The 26,238-nt window shown below is 41.2% G+C and overlaps 1 protein-coding gene across 1 annotated transcript in view; it reads left to right on the top strand.

Annotated features, from left to right (window-relative positions):
* LOC147370057 (uncharacterized) overlaps positions 1-25,637 on the top strand; it is a 126,373-nt gene extending 100,736 nt beyond the window's left edge. Inside the window, exons 9-13 of the mRNA XM_086413325.1 lie at positions 10,110-10,267; positions 11,978-12,020; positions 13,986-14,172; positions 23,400-23,535; positions 25,457-25,637. Coding sequence (XP_086269451.1) covers positions 10,110-10,267; positions 11,978-12,020; positions 13,986-14,172; positions 23,400-23,535; positions 25,457-25,556 — 624 coding nt within the window. The 3' untranslated portion in view covers positions 25,557-25,637. The remainder of the gene's footprint in view (positions 1-10,109; positions 10,268-11,977; positions 12,021-13,985; positions 14,173-23,399; positions 23,536-25,456) is intronic.
* The last annotated feature ends 601 nt before the right edge of the window (positions 25,638-26,238 follow it).

The following is a 26,238-nucleotide window of genomic DNA, read 5'->3' as shown; positions in this document are numbered from 1 at the left end:
CCAGGCACAGGAGCCTCCCCTGAGATCATCACAACTCCCTTCCAAGACAGGACAGGGAAGTGCCCAGGCTCTCCTGATTGCGGCCTGCTCCCTCCACGCCAACCCCACCCCGCCCAGCCTGGCTCTCCACCCAGTAATACACCCCCAGCGCTTCCAGAGCAGGAGCTTCACCTGCACAGCCTCCCTGGGTCCTGGGGATGTAGCAGGGATGGTTCATTTGTGCTTAAACTGAAAGTTGACCCTCGCTGGGAGAGAGAAACTTCCTGTAACAACAGTTATGCACCTCACAGAGAAAGGTGCCATTACCCCCATTTTTCAATCGAGGATCCAGGTTCTGAGAGATTAAGTCTTACCCCTTGTTCATGCAGCATCTAAGTCTTGGAAGAGAAAAAAAAAAAAAAGACACGTATAGGAACTTACTTTAAATAAAATTATCCTGTCACCCATATTAAATTAAAGCCTCTTATTCTTTTTTTTTTTTTAGTTTCTTACTCTTCATTTTCATCAAATTCTACAGAATAATGAAAGTTAACACATACAGGTCACTTATAAAGTGCCTAGCAGTGTTCCTAACACTGCACAGATAATATCACAATCCTTAGAGCAACCCTGTTTTATACAGAAGGAAATTGAGGCACAGAGAGGTGATGTGACTTGCCCAAGGTCATGTAAGTGACCTAATAAGCGGTACAGCGAAGATTCAAATCCAGCTGGTCTGGCTCTAGAATCCGTCTACAAACTAGCAACACACTGAGTTCAGAGAGAAACCTTGTAGGCCTAACATTCAACTGTAGAGTTTAAGGTGTAGCATGTCTTGATTTTACAGTTAGCCTGGTGGCTCCCGGACAATTTTGAACAGGGTCATGACTATGATTCAGATTCACTACTTCACGGTTTTTCTGTTGTAATGAAACTATTGCACGGCGGTTGTTATATTCTAAGGGTTGGTTCAGGAGCCAAGGAAAATGTTGACAAATGAGGCGTGATTGAGGCCGGAAGTGTATTCAAATCTGTCGAGCCCAGGCAGCCAGGACCCCAGCATCATTAGCATCCTTCCGTTTGGCTAGTCTTCCAGCAGGAAGCCTGTCTGTCTGAGTGCAGCGTAACGTGTTGGTGTTGATGAACTCCCTCAGCCCCCAGAGCCGCCCGTGTTTTCTGGAGCCCAGTGTCTCCCTCGTGCCAGGAAACACTACGGTGTTGCCAGCATGTATTTATCACTCTGAAAAAATGGTTCATCCTTCCAGGCGAACTGAAAAGAAAAGCACAAAATTCTGAGTTTGCAGCCAGTTACCTCTGCTGATGTCTCAAATAAGCTAGACTGCATTAAAAGAGCAGAGAAAGAACAGTAAGCATACATTTATCCAGATTACAGAGCTTTTGCATTGTGGGGGGCACTGCTCAATGTCTTGATAAAATCAAAAAGAGAAATAGTAAATTCACAAAGCTTTGACAAGGCACCCAGTACCTCTTAAAAACAAGGGCCTGACCTACATGCTTGCTTAACTTTCTGCTCTGTACTTCATTCATCCCTCCTTGCCTGCCCAAAGAGCAAAACATAAATTTAAAAAAACATACACGCATCTTACAAAACATGATCTGCTGGAGAAGGGAATGGCAAAAACCACTCTGATTTCTTGCCACAAGAACCCCATGAAAGGCAAAAAAAGATGACACAGGAAGATGTATCCTCCAGGTTGGAGGATGCCCAATTTGCTACTGGGGAAGAGCAGAGAAATAGCTCCAAAAAGAATGAAGAGGGTGAGGAAATCGGAAATACCACCCAGCGGTGGGTGTGTCTGGTGGCAAAAGTAAAGTCCAATGCTGTAAAGAAAAATACTGCATAGAAACCTGGAATATTAGGTTCATGAATCAAGGTAAATTGAATATGGTCAAGCATGAGATGGGAAGAGTGAACATTGACAGTTCAGCAATCATGGAACTAAAATGAACAGGAATTGGTGAATTTAATTCAGATGACCATTATATCTACTACTGTGGGCAAGAAACCCTTAGAAGAAATGGAGTAACCCTCATAGTCAAGAAGAGTATAAAATGCAATACTTGGGTGCAATCTCAAATATTACAGAATGATCTCAAGTCATTTCCAAGACAAACCGTTCAACATCACAGTAATCCAAGCCTGAAGCTGAATGGTTCTATGAAGACCTACAAAACCTTCTAGAACTAACACCCAAAGAAGATATCCTTTTAATCATAAGAGACCGGAATGCAAAGTAGCAAGTCATGAGATAGCTGGAATAACAGGCAAGATTGGCCTTGGAGTACAAAATGAAGTAGGGCAAAAGCTAACAGAGTCTTGCCAAGAGAACATACTGGTCATAACAAACACCCACTCCCAACAACATAAGAGAAGACTGTACACATGGACATCACCAGATGGTCAGTACCAAAATCAGATTGATTATATACTTTGCAGCCAAAGATGGAGAAGCTCTATACAGTCAGCAAAAACAAGACCTGGAGCTGACTATGGCTCAGATTATGATCTCATTATTGCAAAATTCAGGGTTACAATGAAGAAAGTAGGGGGAACCATTAGACCATTCAAGTATGACCTAAATCAAATCCCTTATAATTATACAGTGGAAGTGACAAATAGATTCAAGGGATTAGATTTGGTAGATAGAGTGCCTGAAGAACTGTGTGCAGAGGTTCATGACATTGTATAGGAGGCAGTGACCAAAACTATACCCCCCAAAAAAAAGAAAGAAAGAAAGAAATGCAAGAAAGCAAATGGGTTGACTGAGGAGGACTTATTGAGAGAAAAAGAGAAGTGAAAGGCAAAGGAGAAAAGGAAAGATATACCCAACTGAATGCTGAGTTCCAGAGAATAAGGAGAGATAAGAAAGCCTTCTAAAGTGAACGATGCAAAGAAATAGAGGAAAACAATAGAAAGAAAAAACACTAGATCTCTCTCTTCAAGAGAATTAGAAATACCAAGGGAACAGTTGATGCAAGGATGGGCAAAATAAAGGACCGAATGGCAAAGACCTAACAGAACAGAAGAGGGTAAGAAGAAGTGGCAAGAATAAACAGAAGAACTATACAAAAAAGATCTTCATGACCCAGATAATCACAATGGTGGTGTGATCAGTCACCTAGAGCCAGACATCCTGGAGTATGAAGTCAAGAAGACCATAGGAGGCATTACTAGGAAGCATTACTATGAACAAAGCTAGTGGAGGTGAGGGAATTTCAGCTGAGCTATTTAAAACCCTAAAAGATGATGCTGTTAAAGTGCTGCATTCAATATGTCAGCAAAGTAGGAAAATTCAGCAGTGGCCATAGGACTGGAAAAGGTAAGTTTTCATCCCAATCACAAGGAAAGGCAATGCCAAAGAATGTTCAAACTACCATACAATTGCTCTCATTTCACATGCTAGCAAGGTAATGCTCAAAATCCTTCAAACTAGGTTTCAGCAGTATGTGAACTGAGAAATTCCAGATGTTCAAGCTGGTTTTAGAAAAGGCAGAGGAACCAGAGATCAAATTGCCAACATCCGCTGGATCATAGAAAAAGCAAGAAAATTCCAGAAAAACATTAACTTCTGCCTCACTGTCTATACTAAAGCATTTGACTGTGTGGATTGCAACAAACTGTGGAAAATTCTTCAAGAGATGGGAATACCAGACCACCTTACCTGTCTCCTGAGAAACCTGTACGCAGGTCAGGAAGCAACAGTTAGAACCGGCCATGGAACAACAGACTGGTTCAAAGATGAGAAAAGAGTATGACAAGGTTGTATATTGTCACCCTGCTTATTTCACTTCTATGCAGAGTACATTGTGAGAAATGCCAGGCTGGATGAATCACAAGCTGGAATCCAGATTTCTGGGAGAAATATCAATAACCTCAGACATGCATATGATACCACTGTAATGGCAGAAATTGAAGAGGAACTAAAGAACCTATTAATGAGGGTGAAAGAGGAGAGTGAAAATGCTGGCTTAAAACTCAACACTCAAGAAATTAAGATCATGGCATCCAATCCCATCATTTCATGGCAAAGAGACGGAGACAAAAGTGGAAACAGTGACAGATTTTATTTTCTCCATTTCCAAAAGCACTGCAGCTGGTGACTGCAGCCATGATGTTAAAACAGGCTTGCTACTTGGAAGAAAAGCTATGACAAACCTAGATAGTGTGTTAAAAATCAGGGACTTTGGGGACAAAGGTCCATATAGGCAAACCTATGGTTTTTCCAGTAGTCATATGCAAATGTGAGAGTTGGACCATAAAAAAAGTCTGAGCTTAAGAACTGATGCTTTTGAATTGTGGTGTGAGAGAGTACTTTTGAGAGTTCCTTGAACAGCAAGGAGATCAAACCATCCAATCCTATAGGAAATCAACCCTGAATATTCATTGGAAGAGCTGATGCTGAAGCTGAAACCAGTACTTTGACCACCTGATATGAAGAGCCAACTCACTGGAAAAGACCCTGATTCTGGGAAAGACTGTGGGCAGAGGGAGAAGGAGGTGACAGAGGATGAGCTGGTAGGATGGCATCATCGACTCAATGGACATGAGTCTAAGCAAACTCTGGGAGATAGAGAAGGACAGGGAAGCCTGGAGTGCTGCAGTCCATGGAGTCACAAAGAGTTGGACATGACTTGGGGTCACAAAGAATTGGATGTGACTCAGCGACACATCAACAACGACAATATATGCATGCTGCTGCTGCTGCTGCTGCTAAGTCGCTTCAGTCATGTCTGACTCTGTGCGACCCCATAGATGGCAGCCCACCAGGCTCCCCCATCCCTGGGATTCTCCAGGCAAGAACACTGGAGTGAGTTGCCATTTCCTTCTCCAATGCAGGAAAGTGAAAAGTGAAAGTGAAGTCGCTCAGTTGCGTCCAACTCTTACCAACCCCATGGACTGCAGCCTACCAGGCTCCTCCATCCATGGGATTTTCCAGGCAAGAGTACTGGAGTGGGGTGCCATTGCCTTGTCCGAATATATGCATACATGTATCTATATAATAGGGCTTCCCCTGTGGCTCAGTGGTAAAGAATCTGCCTGCAATGTAGGAAATGTGGTTCAATCCCTGCACCGGGAAGATCCCCTGAAGAAGGAAATAGAAACCCACTCCAGTATTCTTTCCTGGGGAATTCCATGGACAGAGAAACTTTGTGGGATACAGTCTATGGGGTCACAAAGAGTCAGACACGACTAAGCAACTAACACTTTTCATCTATGTAACCATCTTGAGTTGTGTAGTGAGGGGTTTGAGTCCTTAAATAGAGTGAAGACCTCTATTTACTCACAGGACAAAGATAGCAAAGGTCACTAAAGCGAAAGTACTCGTATCTTTCCTTCTCGCCTTGGCAGGCTTTGCTGCTCTCCTCATCCTATTAGGTAGTATATGAACAGAGATCATTATCTTATAGCTATCGCAGAGTGATGGCTTCAGTCACCAGTGGGCAGGGTTCCCTCCAAACTGCTGCCTAGAGATAAAGTTCTCTCAGAATCATTAATAAGGAGAGACACTCCTTGTTCAATTTTGCTTCAGTTTGCTAGCTTTAAATACAGTACCTAAAGTGTGTATTTCATGCACCCTTTCACGTGGTACATTGCTTTAGGATATACTTTCTTTCCCTCTAAATTCATCTTGGGTCTGTTTTACCCACTGAGGATCAACTCTTTTTCATGGTTAAAGATGCCTTTTTCCCTCCTCCTCAGTTTGTGGGTTTTCATGGCTGTGCCTTCAGATAAAATGAGCCACGTTGGTATAACGTCCCAGCCTTTTCTCTCCTCTTAGATAAAGAGGCCTAGCAACAAGAATAAAAAGTTTCTAAAGTGTTCAAACCAAAATTCTGAGGAACACAAATAACCCAAAACACCTGCAGGCAATTTTACCAGAGAGCCCAAGTTGCAGACAGACACAAATGTCCTTGTCTATATTTTTCTTTATAGAAATAATTAAATTTAGAAGTGGATTCATTCTGGGTTGGGTTTTTATCATTATTATTTTTTACTATTTCCCTTCTCTGAGCAGTCTGACCTTTGGGATTATTGCTGTAGAAATCTTATTTCCAAGATAGATAATGTCAGCATTATCTAAGGCCATATGGCATAAACAGTCCAAGTTCTTTTCTTCTCAGTAGATAGCTTCTGGACCTCGCTAAACAATTTTGTTGGTAAATCCCTTCAGCGTCCCTGCTATTTTAATCAGTCCTGCACACAGGAAGTAGCTAGATCTCTGCTTCATGCTTTGGCTCAGGAATAGAAAAACGGAGCTAGAGCCTTTCCATGCCTTGGAAAGGAGAATATAAAGTTACGGGAAAGCCAAAGTCTTTAAGAAATCTTCATTGTTTCTAGTCCTGGTTTAAGGGAAACTTTTGGCAGAGCTAGAAGGAGGGAATCAGACTGAACCTATTTAAGAATTATTGCCAAACTGAAGGATTGAGTTTTGCTTAAGGGAGGAGTTAAAAACCCCAGGCATGGCAATAAGACAGAAGAGAGATTTCAGCTGTTCTTTATCTCTAGAAATCATTGGATTGGGGAACCACAGTCTAAGCAGAATTAGGATTAGACTGAATGAAGACTCCATTCCAACCCTTGGACCTCCATGAGAGTGGAATTTAAGGTGTTTGGGGAAATCCAGAGGAAAGAGTAAGATGAATATGCAGAGCTGCAAGGGCACCCACGCCTGCTACACCGGCTCTGTGTCCACGCTTCTACTGCAGCTGCTCCCAGGCCTACAGCAGGCTCGTGCTCAAGGGCAAGGAGGCGGCAGCTTAGATTAGCAAAAATGGAATCTGGGCCATGATGGATAGTAAGAGATAGCAGCCCTCATTTAAAATGATTTTTTAAACGTTTTTAATTGGAGGATCATTGCTATTCAATGTTGTGTTGCTTTCTGCCGCGCGACAGCGCGAATCAGCCACAACCGTACATATATCCCCTCCTCTTTTAGCCTCCCTCCCGTGCGTGCAGACTCAGTTGCTCAGTTGTGACTGTGCCGCCAGCAAATCCCACATGTGGCAATGCAGACACTTAAATGCTGCTCTCTCAATTCACCCCACCCTCTCCTTCCCCTGCCGTGGCCACAGTCCATTCTCTACCTCTGTGTCTCTATTCCTGCCCTGCACGTAGGGCAGTGCCATTTTTCCTAGATTCCATATATATGTGTTAATGGGCGCTATTTGTTTTTCTGACTGACTTCACTCTGTATGTAGGCTCTAGGTTCATCTACCTCATCAGCATTGACTCGAATGCATTCCTTTTTATGGCTGAGTAATATTCCATTGTATATATGTACCACAACTATTTTATCCATTCATCTGTCATGGGCATCTAGGTTGCTTCCATGTCCTGGCTATCGTAAACAGTGCTGAAATGAACACTGGGGTGCATGTGCCTTTTTCAGTTGTGGTTTTCTCAGGGTATATATATCCCCAGCAGTGGAATCGCTGGGTCATATGGTAGTTTTATTCCCAGTTTTTTTTAAGGAATTTTCATGTTGTTCTCCATAGTGGCTGTGTCAGTTCACGTTCCCACCGTCAGTGCAAGAGACCAGCCCTTATTTTAAATCTACTCCATTCACCAATCACTCATTCTCCTGACACAGATGCAGCCTGCGTAGAGGCAAAGTGACTTCCGGTGCTTTTCTTGGTTGTGTGTCATATGCTGCTGCTGCTGCTAAGTCGCTTCAGTCGTGTCTGACTCTGTACGACCCCAGAGACAGCAGCCCACCAGGCTCCCCTGTCCCTGGGATTCTCCAGGCAAGAACACTCGAGTGGGTTGCCATTTCCTTCTGCAATGCATGAAAGTGAAAAGTGAAAGTGAAGTCGCTCAGTTGTGTCCGACTCTTAGCGACCCCATGGGATTTTCCAGGCAAGAGTACTGGAGTGGGGTGCCATTGCCTTCTCCATGTGTCATATGCCGCAGGAGTGTATTCTTTTGCCTTGCCCCACAGCAAGGGATGGAGGAGAGCACTGGTAGTTCAGCGTTAACTAAGAGTGCTGATACCAAGAGCCAAACGTGTCATATCATCTAATCTGCCTAATGGGTCCAAAGGGAAGCAGCCCCACTGAGTATTTGCTCTTAGCAAACAAGCACATCTGTCACTTACTAATAGAATAAAATCTCCAGGCTTTATTGATGTTTCCCCATTTCTCTCTGTAGTTTAAGATGCTCCTGGGAAAATAATATAAATAATTAGCTGCTCTTTATAGGAATGCAAATTCTTTACCCTGATTAAAGCAAATGAACATATATTCTCCTGGTTTCTAATGTCATATTCTTGGCCATATACAATTGTTATAAGATGTGCTACTTTCTTTCTACTTACTAAAACAGAGCAAAATTTTAGATCTCTGTCTGTATTCCAGGAAAGCTCATGGCTTTAGGAAATATTCTGTCTCCTAAAACATAAATATCGCAGCTTTCAACTGCTGACTCTAAGAGCCATGGCCCAAAAAGCCAGATGTGTGAGAGATACAGTGTGGAAGACGTAGCCAGAAAACCAGTGCTTAAATTCTGTTTCTATATAACCTTGGGACATCTCATTGAAACTCTATTTCTTCTTCTAGAAAATGGGGATAACATTAGCTTCCTGCTTTACAGAGTAGTTGTGAAGAATAAAAAAGACAGGGTAAATGAAAATGTTTTATAAACTAAAGTGCCATACAAATAAGAGATATTACTTTTAGTTGGAGAATATCTTTGCATCTACCCCCTGTGAGTTGCAAGAAATTTTTTGCATGTGTCTATAAATTCACATCTACACATTTATGTATTTTGGTTTGTGGAGAGGTGTTGAGTTTTCATCAGCATCTCAAAAGGAAGTCGACACCTAAAATTGGTTAAGAACCTTTGGGCTAGTTGGTGTTCTGCATCAACAATCATTAGTAATATGCAAGTTAAAACCACTAGGAAATACCACTATACACTCAGTAGGATGCCTGTTATCAAAAAGACAAGCAGTACAGGCTATTGGTGAGGGTATGGAAAACCTGGAACATTCATACACTGCTGGTAGGAGTGTAAAACGGTACAGCCACTTTGGAAAAAGTTAAAGATAAAATTAGCATATGGCTCAGCAGTGTCCCTCTTAGTAATCTACCAAAGAGAATGAAAGCATATGCCCAAAGACCTGTACACAAATTTTCATAGCAGCATTATTTGAATTAGCCCAAAACCGGAAAGAAAACTCCCCATCACCTCGTGAACGGATATACTAAATGAGGCATATCCGTAAAGTAGAATATAGCTCAGCAATAAAAAAGAATGACATACTACTGAGAACTGCAACGTGGATGCAACTTGAGAACATCACACTAAGAGAAAGAAGACCGTAGAGGATATGATTCTACTTGTGTAAAATGTCTAGAAATGACAAGTTTGTACAGATGGAAAACAGATCTGTGACTGCCTGTGATTGGAAGGGTAAGGGTAGCAATTGATTGCAAACAGACTCAAAGGAAATTTGACACAGACAATATTTTGACATATAATTGTAAAATAAATACAAATAGCAAAATATTTACCTATAAACTGATTTCAGTTTTGCATACAAGTTTCAAACTACTGTTATTTTTAGAAAAGTATTCTTTATTCACTCTATGCTGCAAGTTCTCTCTAAACTTTGCAAGTTTCCTGACTTGCTTAAAAAAAAAAAAAAGATAATAAAAGTAATGATGAGCATTTGTGACAATAAATCTATTAATAAATTAATAGATGTAAAGATATTAGAAGAGGGCATAACACACAATAAGTATGGAATATAGGCTAAGTATAGACACTAACTAGATACTACCAAATACATATATTTTGTAATATCAATTTCTTTTTATATTCTTTTTTCTGATGGGGAAAAATAGATATGAATGATTAATGATACTCTCCCAAGTTGGCATAAATGAAATGCATATTAATAGAGGCGATTCAAAAAGGATGTGGGAAATTTGGAGTTTGATGTAATATATCACAGACAGCATAATCTACAAAAGCTCATTTTGGTTTTATTTTCATTTCAGAACAATCAATTCAGAAAAATAACTTTAGTCCTCCTTTCCACTCTCATTTTCTCCCTTATCTGCTTAGCTGCAGTGCCCGCGCTGAACCTCTTCCTTATCAATTACAGGATGAAGGAAAATGCTCGCCTCTAGAGGTAATAAAATTAGAAGGTGCAGAAGTTGGCATTGATAGCAGCTTGGGAAAACCATTTGTGTTTAACTGTGTGCCTCAGTCTGGAAATAGAACTTTTTGCCTCTGCGCAACTTCAAACCAAGAATTCAAAAGGTAATTGATTATTCTTTTATCTTACTAGTTTCACTCGGAGTGGGGGAATGCATCTTCAACAGCAACCTGACAGAGCCTTGGAGTTGGAAACAGGAAAGGGAACAGAAAACTCACAGCACAAGTCAATAAACTATATTTTTCTTGTGTATGACAAGTTGAGTTTTTCATATTTCTGCCAGTTTTTTTCCTAACGGAATCTCAAAAAAAATAGATGTATCGTCTAACTTAATTACCTTAGTTCTCTAAGTTTTCTAAAACAGCTCACTACTGCCGCAGGTCACATCTGGCTTCCCCAGAAGTTACAAGATTCATATATTTAAGCTAATCGGACGGTTAGTCAGAGGAATAGAAATAATGTATTAAAAGTAGGGTTACAATTTAACAGTGAAATGAGCAAAATTCATCATCATCATCATCACAATATAAGTTCCTGGGGGAATTAACACAGTTGACAATTTGTAAGCATATCACCCAGTTTGAGGGTCAAAATGTGAAGGCATTCTAAGAGGGTGGCCCACGAGCTCTAAGCATTCAGCAGCTTATGGTCATTATTCAGTGTGGCCCTGTGGAAGTGGAGATCATGGGTCAATCCAGTGAGTCAGCTCAGAACTGTGGTCTATGTACTGCTACTTTACGGGGAGGGGTGGCATGGAATGGGGTGAGGGAGTCAATGGCTGAAAAATGGGTCAACAGTGTTTAGAAGGATGTCATATCTCTTTATGAGAATTTGGACTCCATTTGTAAAGACAGCCTAGGTCTGAAACCTTTTAGGCAAAGGATATACTGTCTCTGTTTGTGGAACAGTGTGTGCTGAAATGCATATTTTTCTTTAAAGGACAAACAGGGAAACATGAGGACAGCAACGTAATTGTATTTCAATTCATGGGGAAGATATTTATTGGGTAGCTAATATGTCCAAGACGCTGTTTTTAAATCTCTAAGAACTGTTAGAATGATGAAGCATCAATTTTTGCCTTCAAAAAAAGCTCTGCACCAAGAAGATAGGACATTTATCCTAGTATTTTTATTGCAAAACAGAAATTGAGTAGTGAGATAGGGGAAGACAAAGTGGCACAGGAATCTAGGGTGGGGAAGGAAAATTTCTGGACGTGGGGATGAGCAAGGAGTGTATGAGTGGTATGGTATAGCATCAGATACACACACACAAGAGGAAATGGAGCAGAGATGGGCAGAGGGATTATATCAAGCTTGCAGTACACTTTGATTGGAAGTTACAGGGTTTAAAAGAAGCTTGAAAAAGATTGGCAAGATAGGGTGGAATAGATAGGCTGATACCTATCTGGCTAAGGAGACAAGATGAAGAAAGTTCAGTCCTCTAGTAGAGACACCAGAGCACTAACAGTGGTCACTCAGTCTAAGGAACACTTGGCAGGTGGATAGGGCAGTGGCCATTTACCAGCTGGTGTTAAATTCACGTACTGTAGTAAAATAGTGAATACATTTTCCCTTAAGCACTAATTATAGCAAAGGAGAAGGATGAGAATAATTTATCTTAAATATGCCTGGTAGGTGTGGGATTTTGGCACCTAGTAACACCAGTTTTGTAAGAATATGCCTCTCTTCAACCATGAATTTAGAGTCACGAAACATATGTGAGTCTCAGGACTCTTCTGTCCAGGGAGAAAACAAGGCCCTCTGGAGTACACTTAGCACGTTCCCTGAGAAAAGCACCTCTCATCTCTCTTTCAGGTGGCTGGAAGCAATGGACAAAGCAGCCCACCCTGTCCACCAGGTAAGGAGTCCTTGCCATCCATCTATGCCTTCACTCCGCTCTTCCCTGAGGGGGAATTCTCCAGTTGGGCATCCCGCAGTCCAGCCCAGAACGTCTCAGATCCACCCTAAACGCTGGGAAAGGGGATTTCCGGTCAATAGGACTTCCCGCTTAGGTTTTATGGAGGTGCTTGTTCTTTTGGTTTTCAGGGTTTGGATGCTGTTCCTCTCGGTGAGCTCGGCGGGTAGTCCCAACCAGGGTGGAATTGCTGTTTGATACAAAACAGTTGAGTGGATTCCCATGAGGCAAGACCACTCCTATGCTTTTCTTCTCAGTCTCTGAGAACAAGGGCGCAGGGGTAGCTTGGGACAGTGCTCTTGGCCAAGCAGCTTATTGGGAAACGTGTCTTATGTTTAGAAATGTAGTGCTTTATATTCCTATCCTTATTCTGAAGACGTATTAGGTCAGCTTTCATTGTTCCTGCCTATTCATGATTCCTGGCCTTGAAGTAATAGAATTTTTAATTTAGGCTTGACACACAAACTGATAGATAACTTCGTAACACCAACATGCGAGTCATCACTTCAGCCCCCAAGGCATTTGATACTCTTCTTTTTGAGCTAGGACCTGGTCAAGAGCAAAGAAACTGCTTCCATATTCAATTGTTTCACTTCTGTGCCGTAGATACAATTTCTAACAAGGTCACACATTTCATTTAAATATGCTCATTTCCTCACAAAAGGAAGCAGAAGAAAAAGGTATTTACTATCAATTATCTTCTCTACGTATTTTGGTTTTTGTATATTCCAGAAAATTTGGGTGGTCTGAGCTTAACGTACTACCCTGTGCCCTGTATCTGTCCTTTCAAAATAATCACCAGCATTATCATCAGATGACAAACAGCAGGACTTGTGTTTCATTTTACCTGAAACACAACACTCAGTACACTCGCGCATCTCTCTGATGCATCACTGTAACGAGCCTCGGTACTTTCAAGAGGGATCTATTCTGCTAATGCACTTGGAGTGTCTGCAGCAGAGTGAAAAGGAAATACCCAAACTCCCAGCAGGCTCCCAATTCACAGCAAACAATTCTGCCAGCTCTGCATTCTGAAATCTTCTGCACTGCCTGGTTAAAACTAAAGAACAAAAATGAAACCAAATGAAAGAACCCAGCTAGCTCCCAGCAAGCTGTTCTGATAAAGGGATGAAGCATCACACCCCCAGCCTCAGGTCAAGTTCCCAGGAAGAGCCTGCCACTGGCTCAGGCCTGTGGACGTCCACCTCTCCAGGGCAGGGGATCCTGATTTATCGTGGGCCTTCCCCACCACTGACCATGTGAGCCTCAGGCCTGATCTGGCCTGGGGCATTTCCCTTGTTCCTTGGCACAAATAGGAGGCTGCTGCTGCTGCTGCTAAGTCACTTCAGTCGTGTCCGACTCTGTGAGACCCCACGGACTGCAGCCCACCAGGCTCCCCGTCCATGGGGTTTTCCAGGCAAGAGTACTGGAGTGGGGTGCCATTGCCCTCTCCAAATAGGAGTGCTAGATAACGTAAATCATGAACCAGGGCCTGCAATTAGTCACAGTGGACATACCAGGAACAGGGCTAGAAGGACATCCCACTGGTAAGTAAAATAGCTCTCTGGGGCCGGCACTTAGAGATGGACCTTTAAACAATAGTCTTTGCTGAGATCCCCATTTTTCTTTCTATACCTCACCGATATTCTTTTAATCTCCTCACGATAGAATAGAAGCCAAAGAAAGGGGATACCTACGGACATGAAAAGGGAAAGTTCTCTGTGGCCACTGGATAGGTTCAGATTGTCTGGCTCATTTCTCAGATGTGCAGATTGCCTTAGCAATGGGACCGCTTAGCACAGGGGCTTCTCTGAAGTCAGTCTTGGTGCTGATGTCACTGGCTCCGGGAGGCAGGGATTGCTGGGGCAGGATGGCCCCTCAGGTGATTCTTTGGTGCCACCCCTGCAGAACCATGTCTGGGAAGACGTTACCCTGCACAACAGTAGCCTCCCGCCCCTGGCTATCAAGAACCCAGAGTGCCTGGGCCTTCTGCACCGGCTGGACGGGAGCACAGACGTGTGGATGCAGCACTACTGCATCCTGAAGGACGGCTGCTTGTACTTCTATGCCAGCATCCGCTCCACCCAGGCCTCAGGTACGGAGTAACTTTTACAGTTGTGACAGTAAAGCCGCCTCAGCCTCACAGAGCTTTTACCAAACTTTATGCTGTGTAAATTAGTTCACATTTATCTTCTGGAGAAAGGGTACTATTCTTATTCTCATTTTACAGATAGAAAAACTGGCTGGAAAGTCTACACAACTCGACAAGATCATGTGTAGTAAGCAATAAAGCTGAGATCTGAACACAGGCAATGTAACTCCAGAGCCTGAACCCCTGTGCTGTGCTGGGCTTAGTCACTCAGTCGTGTCTGACTCTTTGCCACCCTATGGACTGTAGCCCACCAGGCTCCTCTGTCCACGGGATTCTCCAGGCCAGAACACTGGAGTGGGCTGCCATACCCTCCCCCGGGGGATCTTCCCAACCCAGGGATTAAACCCATGTCTCCCACATGGCAGGCAGGTTCTTTACTGTCTGAGCCACCAGGGAAGCCCAAGAATACTGGAGTGGGTAGCCTACCCCTTCTCCAGGGGAACTTCCCAACACAGGAATCGAACCGGGTTCTCCTGCATTGCAGGTGGATTCTTTACCAACTGAGCTACTAGGGACGCTCCCTGAACCCCTAACCCCATGCTCTCACTGCCTGGAAAAGTGAAAAATAAGTCCCTTCATGTTTTTATGGCATTCAGAATCAATGCCAGTAGTTTTCTTGTGTAGTGACTCTACTCTTTTCTGATAGTATTCCTAATCTGAGACAAGTGAGTAATAAAAAGAGCATCGATTATCAATTTTCCCTGAATAAGTTACTCAAGTTCCTGAAACTTAGTTTCCTCATTTATAAAATGGAAGCAGCGATCTATTTCACGGGACTGTGGTGAAGAGGAAGCTTCCCAGGTGGCGCTAGAGGTAAAGAACCCACCTGCCATTGAAGGAGACTTAAGAGATGTGGGTTCAGTCTCTGGGTCAGGAAGAACCCCTGGAGAAGGAAATGGCAACCTACTCCAGTACTCTTGCCTGGAGCATCCCGTGGACTGAGGAGCCTGGTGGGCTACAGTCCATGGGGTCACACAGAGTCAGACACGGCTGAAGCAACTTAGCACAGTACACAGCACACATTGGAAGATTAAATGAAGTCATTGCCATTAGAGTTATTTACGCTCTGTATATAAAGTACTCTATACAAAAAGCTCTTTCTATATAAAATGTATATATATTCATTAAATTATATATATTAATATTATACATTGTAATATATTGGGCTGCCCTTGTGGCTCCAGCTGGTAAAGAATCTGCCTGCAATGCGGGAGACCTGGGTTCAGTCCCTGGGTTGGGAGCATCCCCTGGAGAAGGAAAATGCTACCCACTCCAGTATTCTGACCTGGAGAATTCCATGGACTATAGTCCATGGGGTCACAAAGAGTCAGACACGACTGAGCAACTTTCACTTTCACTTTTAATATATTACAAGCCATACATACAAAATGAATATGTAAACAATACAACTTAGCAGTAAAATAATTATTCATGATAAGAAAGATTATTTATCTTCTTAAAATTTTTGACAAAAAGATTACTGGTGTTTTATTTGCAGTTGGACTTTTTTCCCAAATGAATAATCCCTAAATAATGATGAGTATTGAAGATCCAAAATCTTGGTCATTTAATTTCCTTCCCCCCTCCCCTTCATTTTTAGCATAAATGCCTCTGTTTAATTAAGCTAGAAAGTCATGCCAAGTGGGTGACGATGTCCCCTTCTTGGAAGGGTAAAGAGGTACAAACTGAGCCTCACTCTGTGGTCCTTTTCTCATCGCTCAGGATGAACAATAAATCTCCTTTACTAACGTACTCTTTCACTTTGACAGTATTAAAACATGACCCAGAATATTAACCAACTATTAGGAAGTAGCCGGCATGCCTAAGCATTTACAAGACAGACTGTTCCTATGAGACCAAATTCATAGCTCCAAGCACCTGGTACCAGGATGAGAATGAAGGCAAACAAACCAAGCCTCTGAAGTAGTCATCGACTGGAGCTTTCATTATAAAATATCACTGCAAAAGTCTGAACCATTTTAATCAGCAAATCAATGAAGTTCACTTTCAAGAGATTGTTTCCATAGATACAAAGTGAATGTTTAGGTTTGATCGCTCATATTACTCCATGTTAACCAAGGGCTTCCAAACCCCTGGGGCCCAGGGACTGTTAACTGATTCCAAGAGTTTGAAATGGGAATGATAGCCCTTATTCTGAAAGGTCAGAGAAGGCCCTATTCAGAAGAATCCTCGTTGGACAGCTGGAAAACGGCTACTAATAAACGGCCTAAAAATAATAACAGTAAAAGTGAGTACAGGTTTTGTACTCACCACTCTAATAAGTGTTTTTACTTATTATTTCATTTAATTTCTATGACAATCCTATAAATAAGTTATTATCCCACCTACAAGTTTGGAAACTGATACTTAGCAAGGTTAAATCATTTGCCCATGTTCCCTTAGCTAGTAAATGGTGAAGACAAAATTCGAACCCAGGTAGCCTAAGTTAGAGGCTTCCCAGGAGGGACAGTGGTAAAGAATCTGCCTGCCAATGCAGGAGACACAAGAGACGCGGGTTCGATCCCTGGGTTGGGAAGATCCCCTGGAGTAGAAAATGGCACCCCACTCCAGTACTCTTGCCTGGAAAACCCCATGGACGGAAAAGCCTGGTGGGTTGCAGTCCATGGGGTCACAAAAGTCAGACACGACTAAGCATGAGCTCAAGGGAGCCTAAGTTACAGCAACAAAAGGAAAAGCAAAGAGTGAAATGTGAAAAGTTTCTTTGTATTTCACTCTTATTATTTCCCACATCTTTCCAGAGCCTTGGTTGCAGCCAGAGCCCTCTATGGCCTTGCACTTTGTCCCCAGCCCCTTCTTTCTGGCTTTCTCTTCCACTCCTGTGTTAAAACACCCTGCATTCTCCCCAGACACGGTCACCTTCTACCTGCTGAGTGTACCCCACCTCTTGGACATTTTTCTGACCCCATGTCTTTGCTTGTGTTAGTTCCTTACCCTGAAATATTCTCTACCTACTGATTCCCCAACATACATTGTCCAGATACTACCTGTCTTCCAAACGTGTATTCAAACACTGGCCATCTCTGCTAGACAACAATCCCAGATGGTCCTAAGCAAACAAAGCATCTCCATTTCCTGGGCTTCTGTGCTCACCTATCTTGCAACACTTATCACTCTCTATTTTGTATTTTATCTCTAGTTGGCCATTTTATCTCTTCTAAGGGATTATGCACTCAGAGATGACTCTATTTTACGTATGCTTAATGAATAAACAAATAAACCACCAAAGGGACTCAGTTGGCCATTATTCCCATGAAGAACCATCCCCTCATTCAACAGCAGGACAGACAGGATTGTAAAGATGATTCAAAGGCAAAAACCAGCACTCAGGCCACCAGATGCCTGGGCTTTGGGCCGTATCATACTCTTTTCAGCTGGAAGAAAACAACCAATTTCTACCTATTTTTAAGTTTTTTCTCTTGAAAATATTTCATGTGTGACTAATAAAAATATTTAATCCAAAGCCATTCATTCTTTCCCAGCCTTACTTCTCGAATATCCCATCCTTAATTTCTAGCCCAAATTATTTCACATATGAAATAATGCTCCTTACAGAAATTCCAACAGAAATTTTGTATCTAGGCCAGGTTATAAAACAGAGGCCTGTGATTTCGGGTCTTTAATGACTCTACTCTTCCTGGAATAAAAAATGCCTGAGCATGCACCTTGTTCCGGGATGAGTACTTTATAGCTACCAACTCCCTCCACCCTGCCCACTCCCACCCTGACAGCTGCTGGGTCCAGCTGGAAGCTCGCCCAAGGTTAATCCGCTGCTTACCCTTCTTTTTCCGAAGTAGTTTACCCTTCCCTAGACTTGAACTTTAAATTGAAGTTTATATCCTTTTTCTAAGAGTCCTTTTCCATCTTCCTGTACATCCTGACTGCGATCATGACCTGAGGCTCACAGCCAGTGGTCCCACCCAATGAAACTTGAGATAGGATTCAGGTGAATCCAAATTTCCAGTGGGAGATTCCCAAAATAAATATGCCCCTCTCCACTGCTCACAAAAAGTCACTGCCCTGGCAAACCACATTTTCTTCCCCCCAGAGGACTGGATCATACTGCTCAAGTGGATTTTATGTTTGAATGTTTCCTATGTGTCCAGAACTTGGATAAGCTCTCTACGTCTATTATCTAAAACTAATATTTGCAAGACATCCACGGCTGTTGGCCCATTGCAAGTAAGAAACTAGGGCTTGGAGAAGTTGACGTGCCTTTGGTCAACCAGCTATTCAGTGACAGAGACAAACTGCGAACAAACGCTACCTAACTCCTGTGCTTAAATGCTCTGCATAGCACTCCCTGATGGAAATTAGTCTTCTAAAAGTAGTCCTCGCACTCCGTCAGTAATGCTGCACTCTGAGCATTAGCGCACTGATCCTGATGGACAAGGTCCACCCAGTCCAACTGTTTAGCACAGTAACCACAGGAGTTAGGAGGACAGCAAAGGAATTTATTGAGAATGGCTGAAAGCACATTGTACCATGAACACCACATGCACTAAAATGTTTAGTTTAGCTTAGTCATTTTATATGCATGGAGTATAAATTTTTATTATATTAATAAAGATTACACAGAGTTCTAATGCTCATTTTCTTTTAGATGCCACTAAAGAAATGACTTTGTGCTGGTCTGATCTATGATTCCGTCTTTACCTTTATTTTTCAAGCTCCACTTGGCTCTTGCACCTCCTACCCTGGTTTGATTCCTAGTTCCCCAGCCCTCTGAAGGTCATAACCTTGAAGCAGGCCTTGATTACCATTTATAGCAGTATTTATCAAAATGCAGGCTTTGATCCTGCATGCGTGATTACTGAGTCACTCAATCAATGTAGTAAGTTGTGACCAGTATTTAAAACACAATGACATCAAAGTGAAAGTTGCCCTGTCATGTCTGAGTCTTTGCAACTCCATGGACTGTAGCCCGCCAGACTCCTCTGTCCATAGGATTCTCCAGGCAAGAACACTGGAGTGGGTTGCCATTGCCTTCTCCAGGGGATCTTCCCAACCCAGGGATCAAACCTGGGTCTCCTGCATTGCAGGTGGACTCTTTTCTGTCTGAGTCACCAGGGAAGCCCTAAACAATTCTAAAAAACAATAAAATTTAATATAATAGAAAATATCATGGTACATCTCAATGTTTCACAAACTTTTGGTTTAATTGCATTAAAACATGTAGAGGTCTATATTTATTACATCTTTAGATCACAGCCCAAAAAATTTGGAAAAATACTAACGTACAGAAACTCTCTGCATATATGCCTGTTTAAATGGTCAATTTCTGTGTTCAGAATCTTAGAAACAGAGTATTCAAGGAAGGTTCTTTACTTTCTATCATGAATAAGCATGATAATATGCCTTTGTAATATGCCTTCTTTGTAAGAAGGCTAAGTCTTAATAACATTGTCCCCTGGCTGTAGCCTCTCAGTTACTTTACTGTTTTATTTCATTTATTTTATTATTTATTTATTCCATTGATTTATGTTCTTCATTAGCTAATCTGGGAGACTTCATATGATATTTCTTCTTTCTGAAGGTATCCATAGTGTTGGGGCCAGGGGGCTTCCCTGGTGACTTGGTGGTAAAGAATCCGCCTGCAACGCAGGAGATGTGAGTTTGATCCCTGGATCGGGAAGATCCCCTGCAGGAGCGCATGGCAATCCATTCCAGGATTCTTGCCTGGAGAATCCCATGGACAGAGGAGGCTGGCGGGCTACAGTCCATAGGGTCACAAAGAATTGGACATGATGAAGTGACAACATGCACGCAAGTAGTGTTGGGGGCATGACTTAGTCCTTGTGACAGTCACTTGAGATGCTAAGAGAATACAGAGGACAAAAAAGAGGAGACAGGGAGGAGATAACAGTGAAGTGAGGGGAAAGAGAAGCCTTGAGAGCCATGCTGGCAACCCTAGCGTCTAACAGGTTTTCCACGGAGTTTCTAACCCTGTTAGATGCTAGTCCCACAGTTTTTGTCATTTAGTTGCTAAATCGTGTCCAACTCTTTTGCGACCCCATGGGCTGTAGCCCACCAGGCTCCTCTGTCCTTATATTTCCCAGTTAAGAATACTGGAGTGGGTTGCCATTTCCTGCTCCAGGGGATTTCCTGACCCAGGGGTCGAACTCACGTTTCCTGAATTGGCATATGGATTCTTTATCACTGAGCCACCTGGGATGCCCTAGTCCCACATTTTACTTTCAGCTAAATATGCCTCAGATGTATATCTTGGGAGTTGGAAAAATAGCCCCAGTCAGTTAGATTCCTGAGGTCTTTTCTCACCGTTAAGGAAACTGCTAGTACTTTAACAATATGTATGACTGGCTGGCGTATGCCTGCTAATGCTGAAAAACCACTGTGATAATTCCAGAAGCCTTTTAGTCAAATGTCTCTTCCTAGACCTGAAGTCCCTTGTCATTCACTGTACACATGATTTTTTTTTCTTTTTATCTCTCTCTAGCAAGAGCTGGAACAAATTGTGACTGTTAACTATTATTGTTTTTATTTTTAATTTGTTTTAATTGGACGCGAATTACTTTACAATATTGTGGTGGTTTTTGCCATACATTCACATGAATCAGCCATGGGTGTACATGTGTTCACCATCCTGCCCCTCCCTCCCCATCCCATTATCGTTAAATAAATCACATCAAGGTCTGTATGCACTTCTCAGATATATTTTACATTATTGCAACAAATATATAATTCTTATGAGAAATCTCTGTGCAAACATTGTGTTAGCTTGTTATTTATTGCTGCCACCCAATGAATGATCATGACCAGCCCAATGAGGTCACTTGAAATGGGGTAACGCGGTTATAACTGGATGACTTTTATGCTGATCATTCCTACCCTATAACTGGTTAGCAAAGGGGTCAGAAACTTTCCTGTTTGTAGCAGACACCTTTGGACATGGCTGTCTGTCTATTCTCAGAACGGATAGGGATAGAGGAAGGTATTCTTATCTGCTCAGACATATGAGAAAAGGAAATATAAGCAGGAAGAAGGTAAAACCAGTACATAATAAAAATGCCATGTGCTTCTGTTTGGAGCAGAGAATTAAAACAGCAAAATAACCCTCAGATATCTCCTTAGGTTTCCTATAGTCCTGAAATATCTAACAGATTGCTTATTCTACATCTAGTATATATCCCCAAACACATCTATGGAAAAACGCGCACATGGATATTCCTAACAATATTATTCATAATAGCTAAAAAATGGAGGAAAGCTCAAATGTCCAAAGTAACAAATGGATAAATAAAATGCTGTGTATCCCCACAATGAAATATCATTTAACAACAAAAAGAAATGGAGTACAATATACGATACAACATGAGTGAGCCTTGAAAACTGGCCAAGTGAAATAAGCCAGTCACAAAAGGTCACATGCTGTATAACTCCATTTATATTAAGTGTCTCAGGAAAAAGAAATCTATAGAGACAGAAAGTCAGTTAGGATTGCCTAGGGTTAGCGTGGGGAAACAGATGGGGAGTGAGCATGGGTATGGAGTTTCTTTTTGGGGCGGTAACTCAATGTTCCAAGATTAGGTTATGGTGATGGTTGCACAACTTCATAAACAAACTAAAAGTCAGTGACTGTACACTTTCAATAGACAAATATTGTGGTGTGTAAATAATATCTCAGTAAAGTTTTATGTCTATCTAGCTCAAAGAAAGAAGTCATTCTCTGAGTTCGGTAAACACTGATAGCCTGGGTCCTACTAAAAGAAAAAACTAGCCATTTCTGAAATGAATGCTTTCCTAGAGGTTAGTTCTAAAATGGACTCTTAAAATAAAAATTTTAAAAGACTTTAACATTGCATCTAAACCCCCTCTATAAAGTAAACAATTTCAAAGTCCAAAAGCCACACATTCTGTTTAAAAAAGAAAAATGTGTGACTTTATGACAGTGTATGTTGGTATCATGTGTAGCCAAAAGAAAACCAAAAATGAGTCAAATTTTCCTTTCACAGTTCCTTATACCAGCATAGAATGTTTACCCTGTAGTGTAGCAGAAGTCCAAGTTGCATTTTGGCATTTTCTTTGTTAGTATAGTACACGAAGCAGGCTTCTCAGATGGCTCAGTGGTAAAGAATCTGCCTGCCAATGCAGGAGACACTGGTTGGATCCCTGGGTCAGAAAAATCCCTTGCAGGAGGAAAGGGCAACCCACTCCAGTATTCTTGCCTGGAAAATTACATGGACAAGAGAGGAGCCAGGTGGGCTACAGTCCATGGAGTTGCAAAGAATCGGCCACTACTGAGCAAGCACAGACCATAGCTCACTAAAGTGGCTTCTGGAGTGGTGGGGTTTGGGGAGTGAGAACAAGAGTTAGCAATCACGAGAAAGAGAATTAAAATCTAATCATTGCTATTAATGATATGACCTAGAGTATCTACATGAGATTCAGGCAGAACATCAAGACACCATAAACAAAGCTCAAGTGTTTTGACTTTTCAGCACCTTCTCCTAGACTGATGTCTTCCCCTCCAACCCCAACTCCTAAATAATGTAAACAAAATTCTGGCCAAGCAATATATAACTGCTAAGATAGAGTCAAAGGACCACGGGAAAGAAATTATCTTGTAAAACCGGTCATTTATTCTCATTTTAATTCAAGTTGGTTCCCTCATATCACCCTGTGGGTTCATATTTTAGAAGTGCTTTGCATTTGCACAAAGGTGAGAATCTATGTTGGTCATAGAAACCTCTGGCAGTCTTCGTTACTCCTCAGAATGCCTTAATGGTTCTGTCCAAGCAGATACTATTTAATTTTTCCTCTAATGTAATTTTGTAGGTGTCAATCTTTGATACCAAGATATGTATTTCAAAATGTGTCCTTCAGGAACACACTAAAAAAAAAGCTACGTTAGGCCCACAGTAACACGAAGCTAAATATTGAACATGTAATGAAAAGACTGTAAAAATGAAAAGAACAGGAAATCCAAACTTTGTTCCCGTCTTGCCATTAATAATTAATGGATAACCTTAAATGATATATTTTTTGGAGTCTCGTTTCTTCATCTGTTAAATGAGACACCTGAACTAGAGTTTCATTTGGAGACAAAATTTTCTTGACACCGTGTCAGAATTTTTCTCCACTTTACTCTTTCCTTATTCTCCTCACTTGCTTTGTCCTTTCACCCTCTGTAGGTGGCCTTTATCTACAAGGATACAGGGTGAATGAGCAGACCCTTAGTGTCAACCAATCAGTAATTGAACTCAAGCCTCCATCAGAAGAATTTAAGACTTTCTATTTCTGTGCAGAAAATAAGACAGAAAACCAACGGTAAGTCAAGTCTGTGTATTTCTTCTTTGTCGGTCCTGACAAGAGCTTTCTAAGAAAACCTTTGTATTCATTTTCCAACCTCAGCTCGACATCTTCTACTAAATATTCCCCTTTCTTTGCATTGTTCCTATAGTTAATATTCCTCAGGATTTTTTTCTTTCAATATACAGAAGATGATTCTTCTAGAAGTAATTTTTTTAATGAAAAAGGAGTCCATAGTTCCCCCCAAGCTAACTCAGGCTTCAATATAAAAAATTCACTAACACTATAACCTGTAAATATTAATTTATTATTAAATAAAATATTAATTTTTCAATTCACAGATTGGCTGTTTCACCACATTTCACTTAACTCTTATTGATATGTCCATCTGGTCAGATGTTCAGTTTTGTTATAAGCAGTTGAAGGGCGTAGGACTTATCCATCTAAACGGATACGTTCAGTGTCCAACTTGGTATGCACAAATGGGCACTTGTTTCATAATGATGCTGAAAAAAACCAGCAGGAAAGCTAACAGAGACAAAACCAAGAAGCAGAGCAGGCACTTGGAGGACCTTCCTTTGTCACCCAAGTCTGCCTGACCTAACTGCAAGCCCCTAGACACTCGTGTTCACTGTCTCCCATTCCTACCCTCAACTGATGGTGACCATCCAGACACTGTCTTCCAGCTGTCTGGATAAAAGGGATCTAATCAAGAAGTTTATAGTGACTTATTACAACAAAGGACGGGGGAAAGCTTTCAGGGCCATTTGGAAGAACAAGATTCATTGTTTCAACCCAAAGAGATAAAACTCCCAAAGTAGAATTTTAGGAATCTCCAGCAAGTAACCATTTGGAAAAGGGAAAAAGGACCTTCTTAGGCCTTCCCCCATTATGTAACCTTCCTGTCCCACTAACCCCTAAGCAAGGGCTAGATGGGAGAACAATGACTAGAGAATTGCTAGATATTTCCCAAGATCTTCCTCAGACTTGTGCTGTATAATCTGGTGGCAGATTAAGATTGTCCTTTGAAGGCGAGCTTTAGCAGGCATATTAGAAAAAGGGCCAATGAAACAAAGTTAACTCCCAGCTGATAAAATTTACAGCTTCTCGAAGAGAGAAAGTTAAATAGTTAGATCTCACTGCCAAATCCATGAGTGGATACTATCAAGAGGAAGCAATATTAAGTCATTAAAGAAATATTTCAAAGTAGAAGGGCGACAGTCTAAGTATGGTTTTGGGGACTCTGGTTCCAAAAGATAGCCCACTCGCAAAAAGTAGTAAAATAAGTCTAGGAAATGATAGAAATCATATTCAGAGATTTCTATCAATCTCAGAGAATCTGAGAGTATATTAATTCAGTGTTTCCGAGACATACTGCTAAAAGGAATCCTGGGTGACTCCCCTTAACTCCCACTGCATAAGCTATCTGACTCAAACCATTTTTTAAAAAATAATGCCTATTAACCACTCTTAGAATAAACATTATATGGGCAAATTTTATAATACATTATCCAAGAAAATGAAAGGAATGGAGAAGATGAGAGGGGAGATTTAACTAGAGTTTGCATTGGCTTCCACAACGTAACAAAGGACTCTTTGGCCCTAACAGCAATGTTTGATCACTGTACATTTGATCAACCAAACTTTAGAGAGAAACAGTAAAATACTAGTAATGATTTTAAAAGGCCCGTAGCTTTGGTATACGCTCTTCTGGCCGGGTTATTTATATTAACTTTACTTCATAGTTATCACTGCATATTTCTCTTCTGGTGTTTTACCTTTTTGTTCAATCCAAAACATGAGGATCCTGGTTACTATATTAATTTCAAAGTAAATATCCAAGAGAAACAGCTGTAAAATAAATCAAAAGACTTTGTAACATTTCATGTCCCTAGAGAACAATTTTTTAATGAATTGTCCTGTACTATTACTTCCACAGCTGGATTACAGCTCTGAAAATGTCCATCAAAAAATGGCTTCCTTTGCACCAGGCTATTCAAGACTTCATGAACCGACCTCTAGAGGAGACCAGAATGTGACTGAAATCCTAATCTTAAGAGAAAGGATCCACAAAATCACCACTAGCCAGTTACAAAAAGAAATAAAAACATTTATCATTATATAGCTTTGCAAGTGAATGTTCCTCCGATATATTTAACTATTGTGATGGCTATAATTTTGATTTTGAACCAAAATACCAAAATACAACATGACATTCAGATAACATATTAACATCATTAATAATTTCATGTTTTCCCCCTCAAAGCAGCACGTTAGCATCAAAATATAGTATGCTGCATATCTCTGGCTTTTTGAAAGCATAAGTACAATAAAAGCTGATTTATTTTATTTTTCTTTTATATTCTTTGCTAAATATTCCACCCTGTGCTTTGGCTGTAGGCTTCCTAGAACGTCTGCAAGTCATGATGTGGGAAGTTGATACTTGGGAAATTTAGGCTCATGAAAATGAAGTGGCTCAAATGAGCAAATATTTCAGCTAAACAAGGACCTTTCTGTTAGGTTATCTTGAAATCAAGTGACCCAAATGCCTCTCAAAATTTCCTGTATAAAAGAAAAGAATTATTGTTATAAAAATAAAACAAGGAAATAAGACTGAGTTTAGGGGAGAAAACTCAGAGGCATGGGTCATATTACCTGAATTGTCATCTGAATATCTATCACACATCAAAAGGAAAGCACAAAATAAATCAAGAATGTTCT

Source organism: Bos grunniens, chromosome 7, assembly GCF_055505025.1.
Source record: "Bos grunniens cultivar Pamir isolate PY7600 chromosome 7, Bosgru_T2T1.0, whole genome shotgun sequence".
In the NCBI taxonomy this organism is placed as follows: domain Eukaryota; kingdom Metazoa; phylum Chordata; class Mammalia; order Artiodactyla; family Bovidae; genus Bos; species Bos grunniens.
This window is presented reverse-complemented; position numbering and strand designations above follow the sequence as displayed.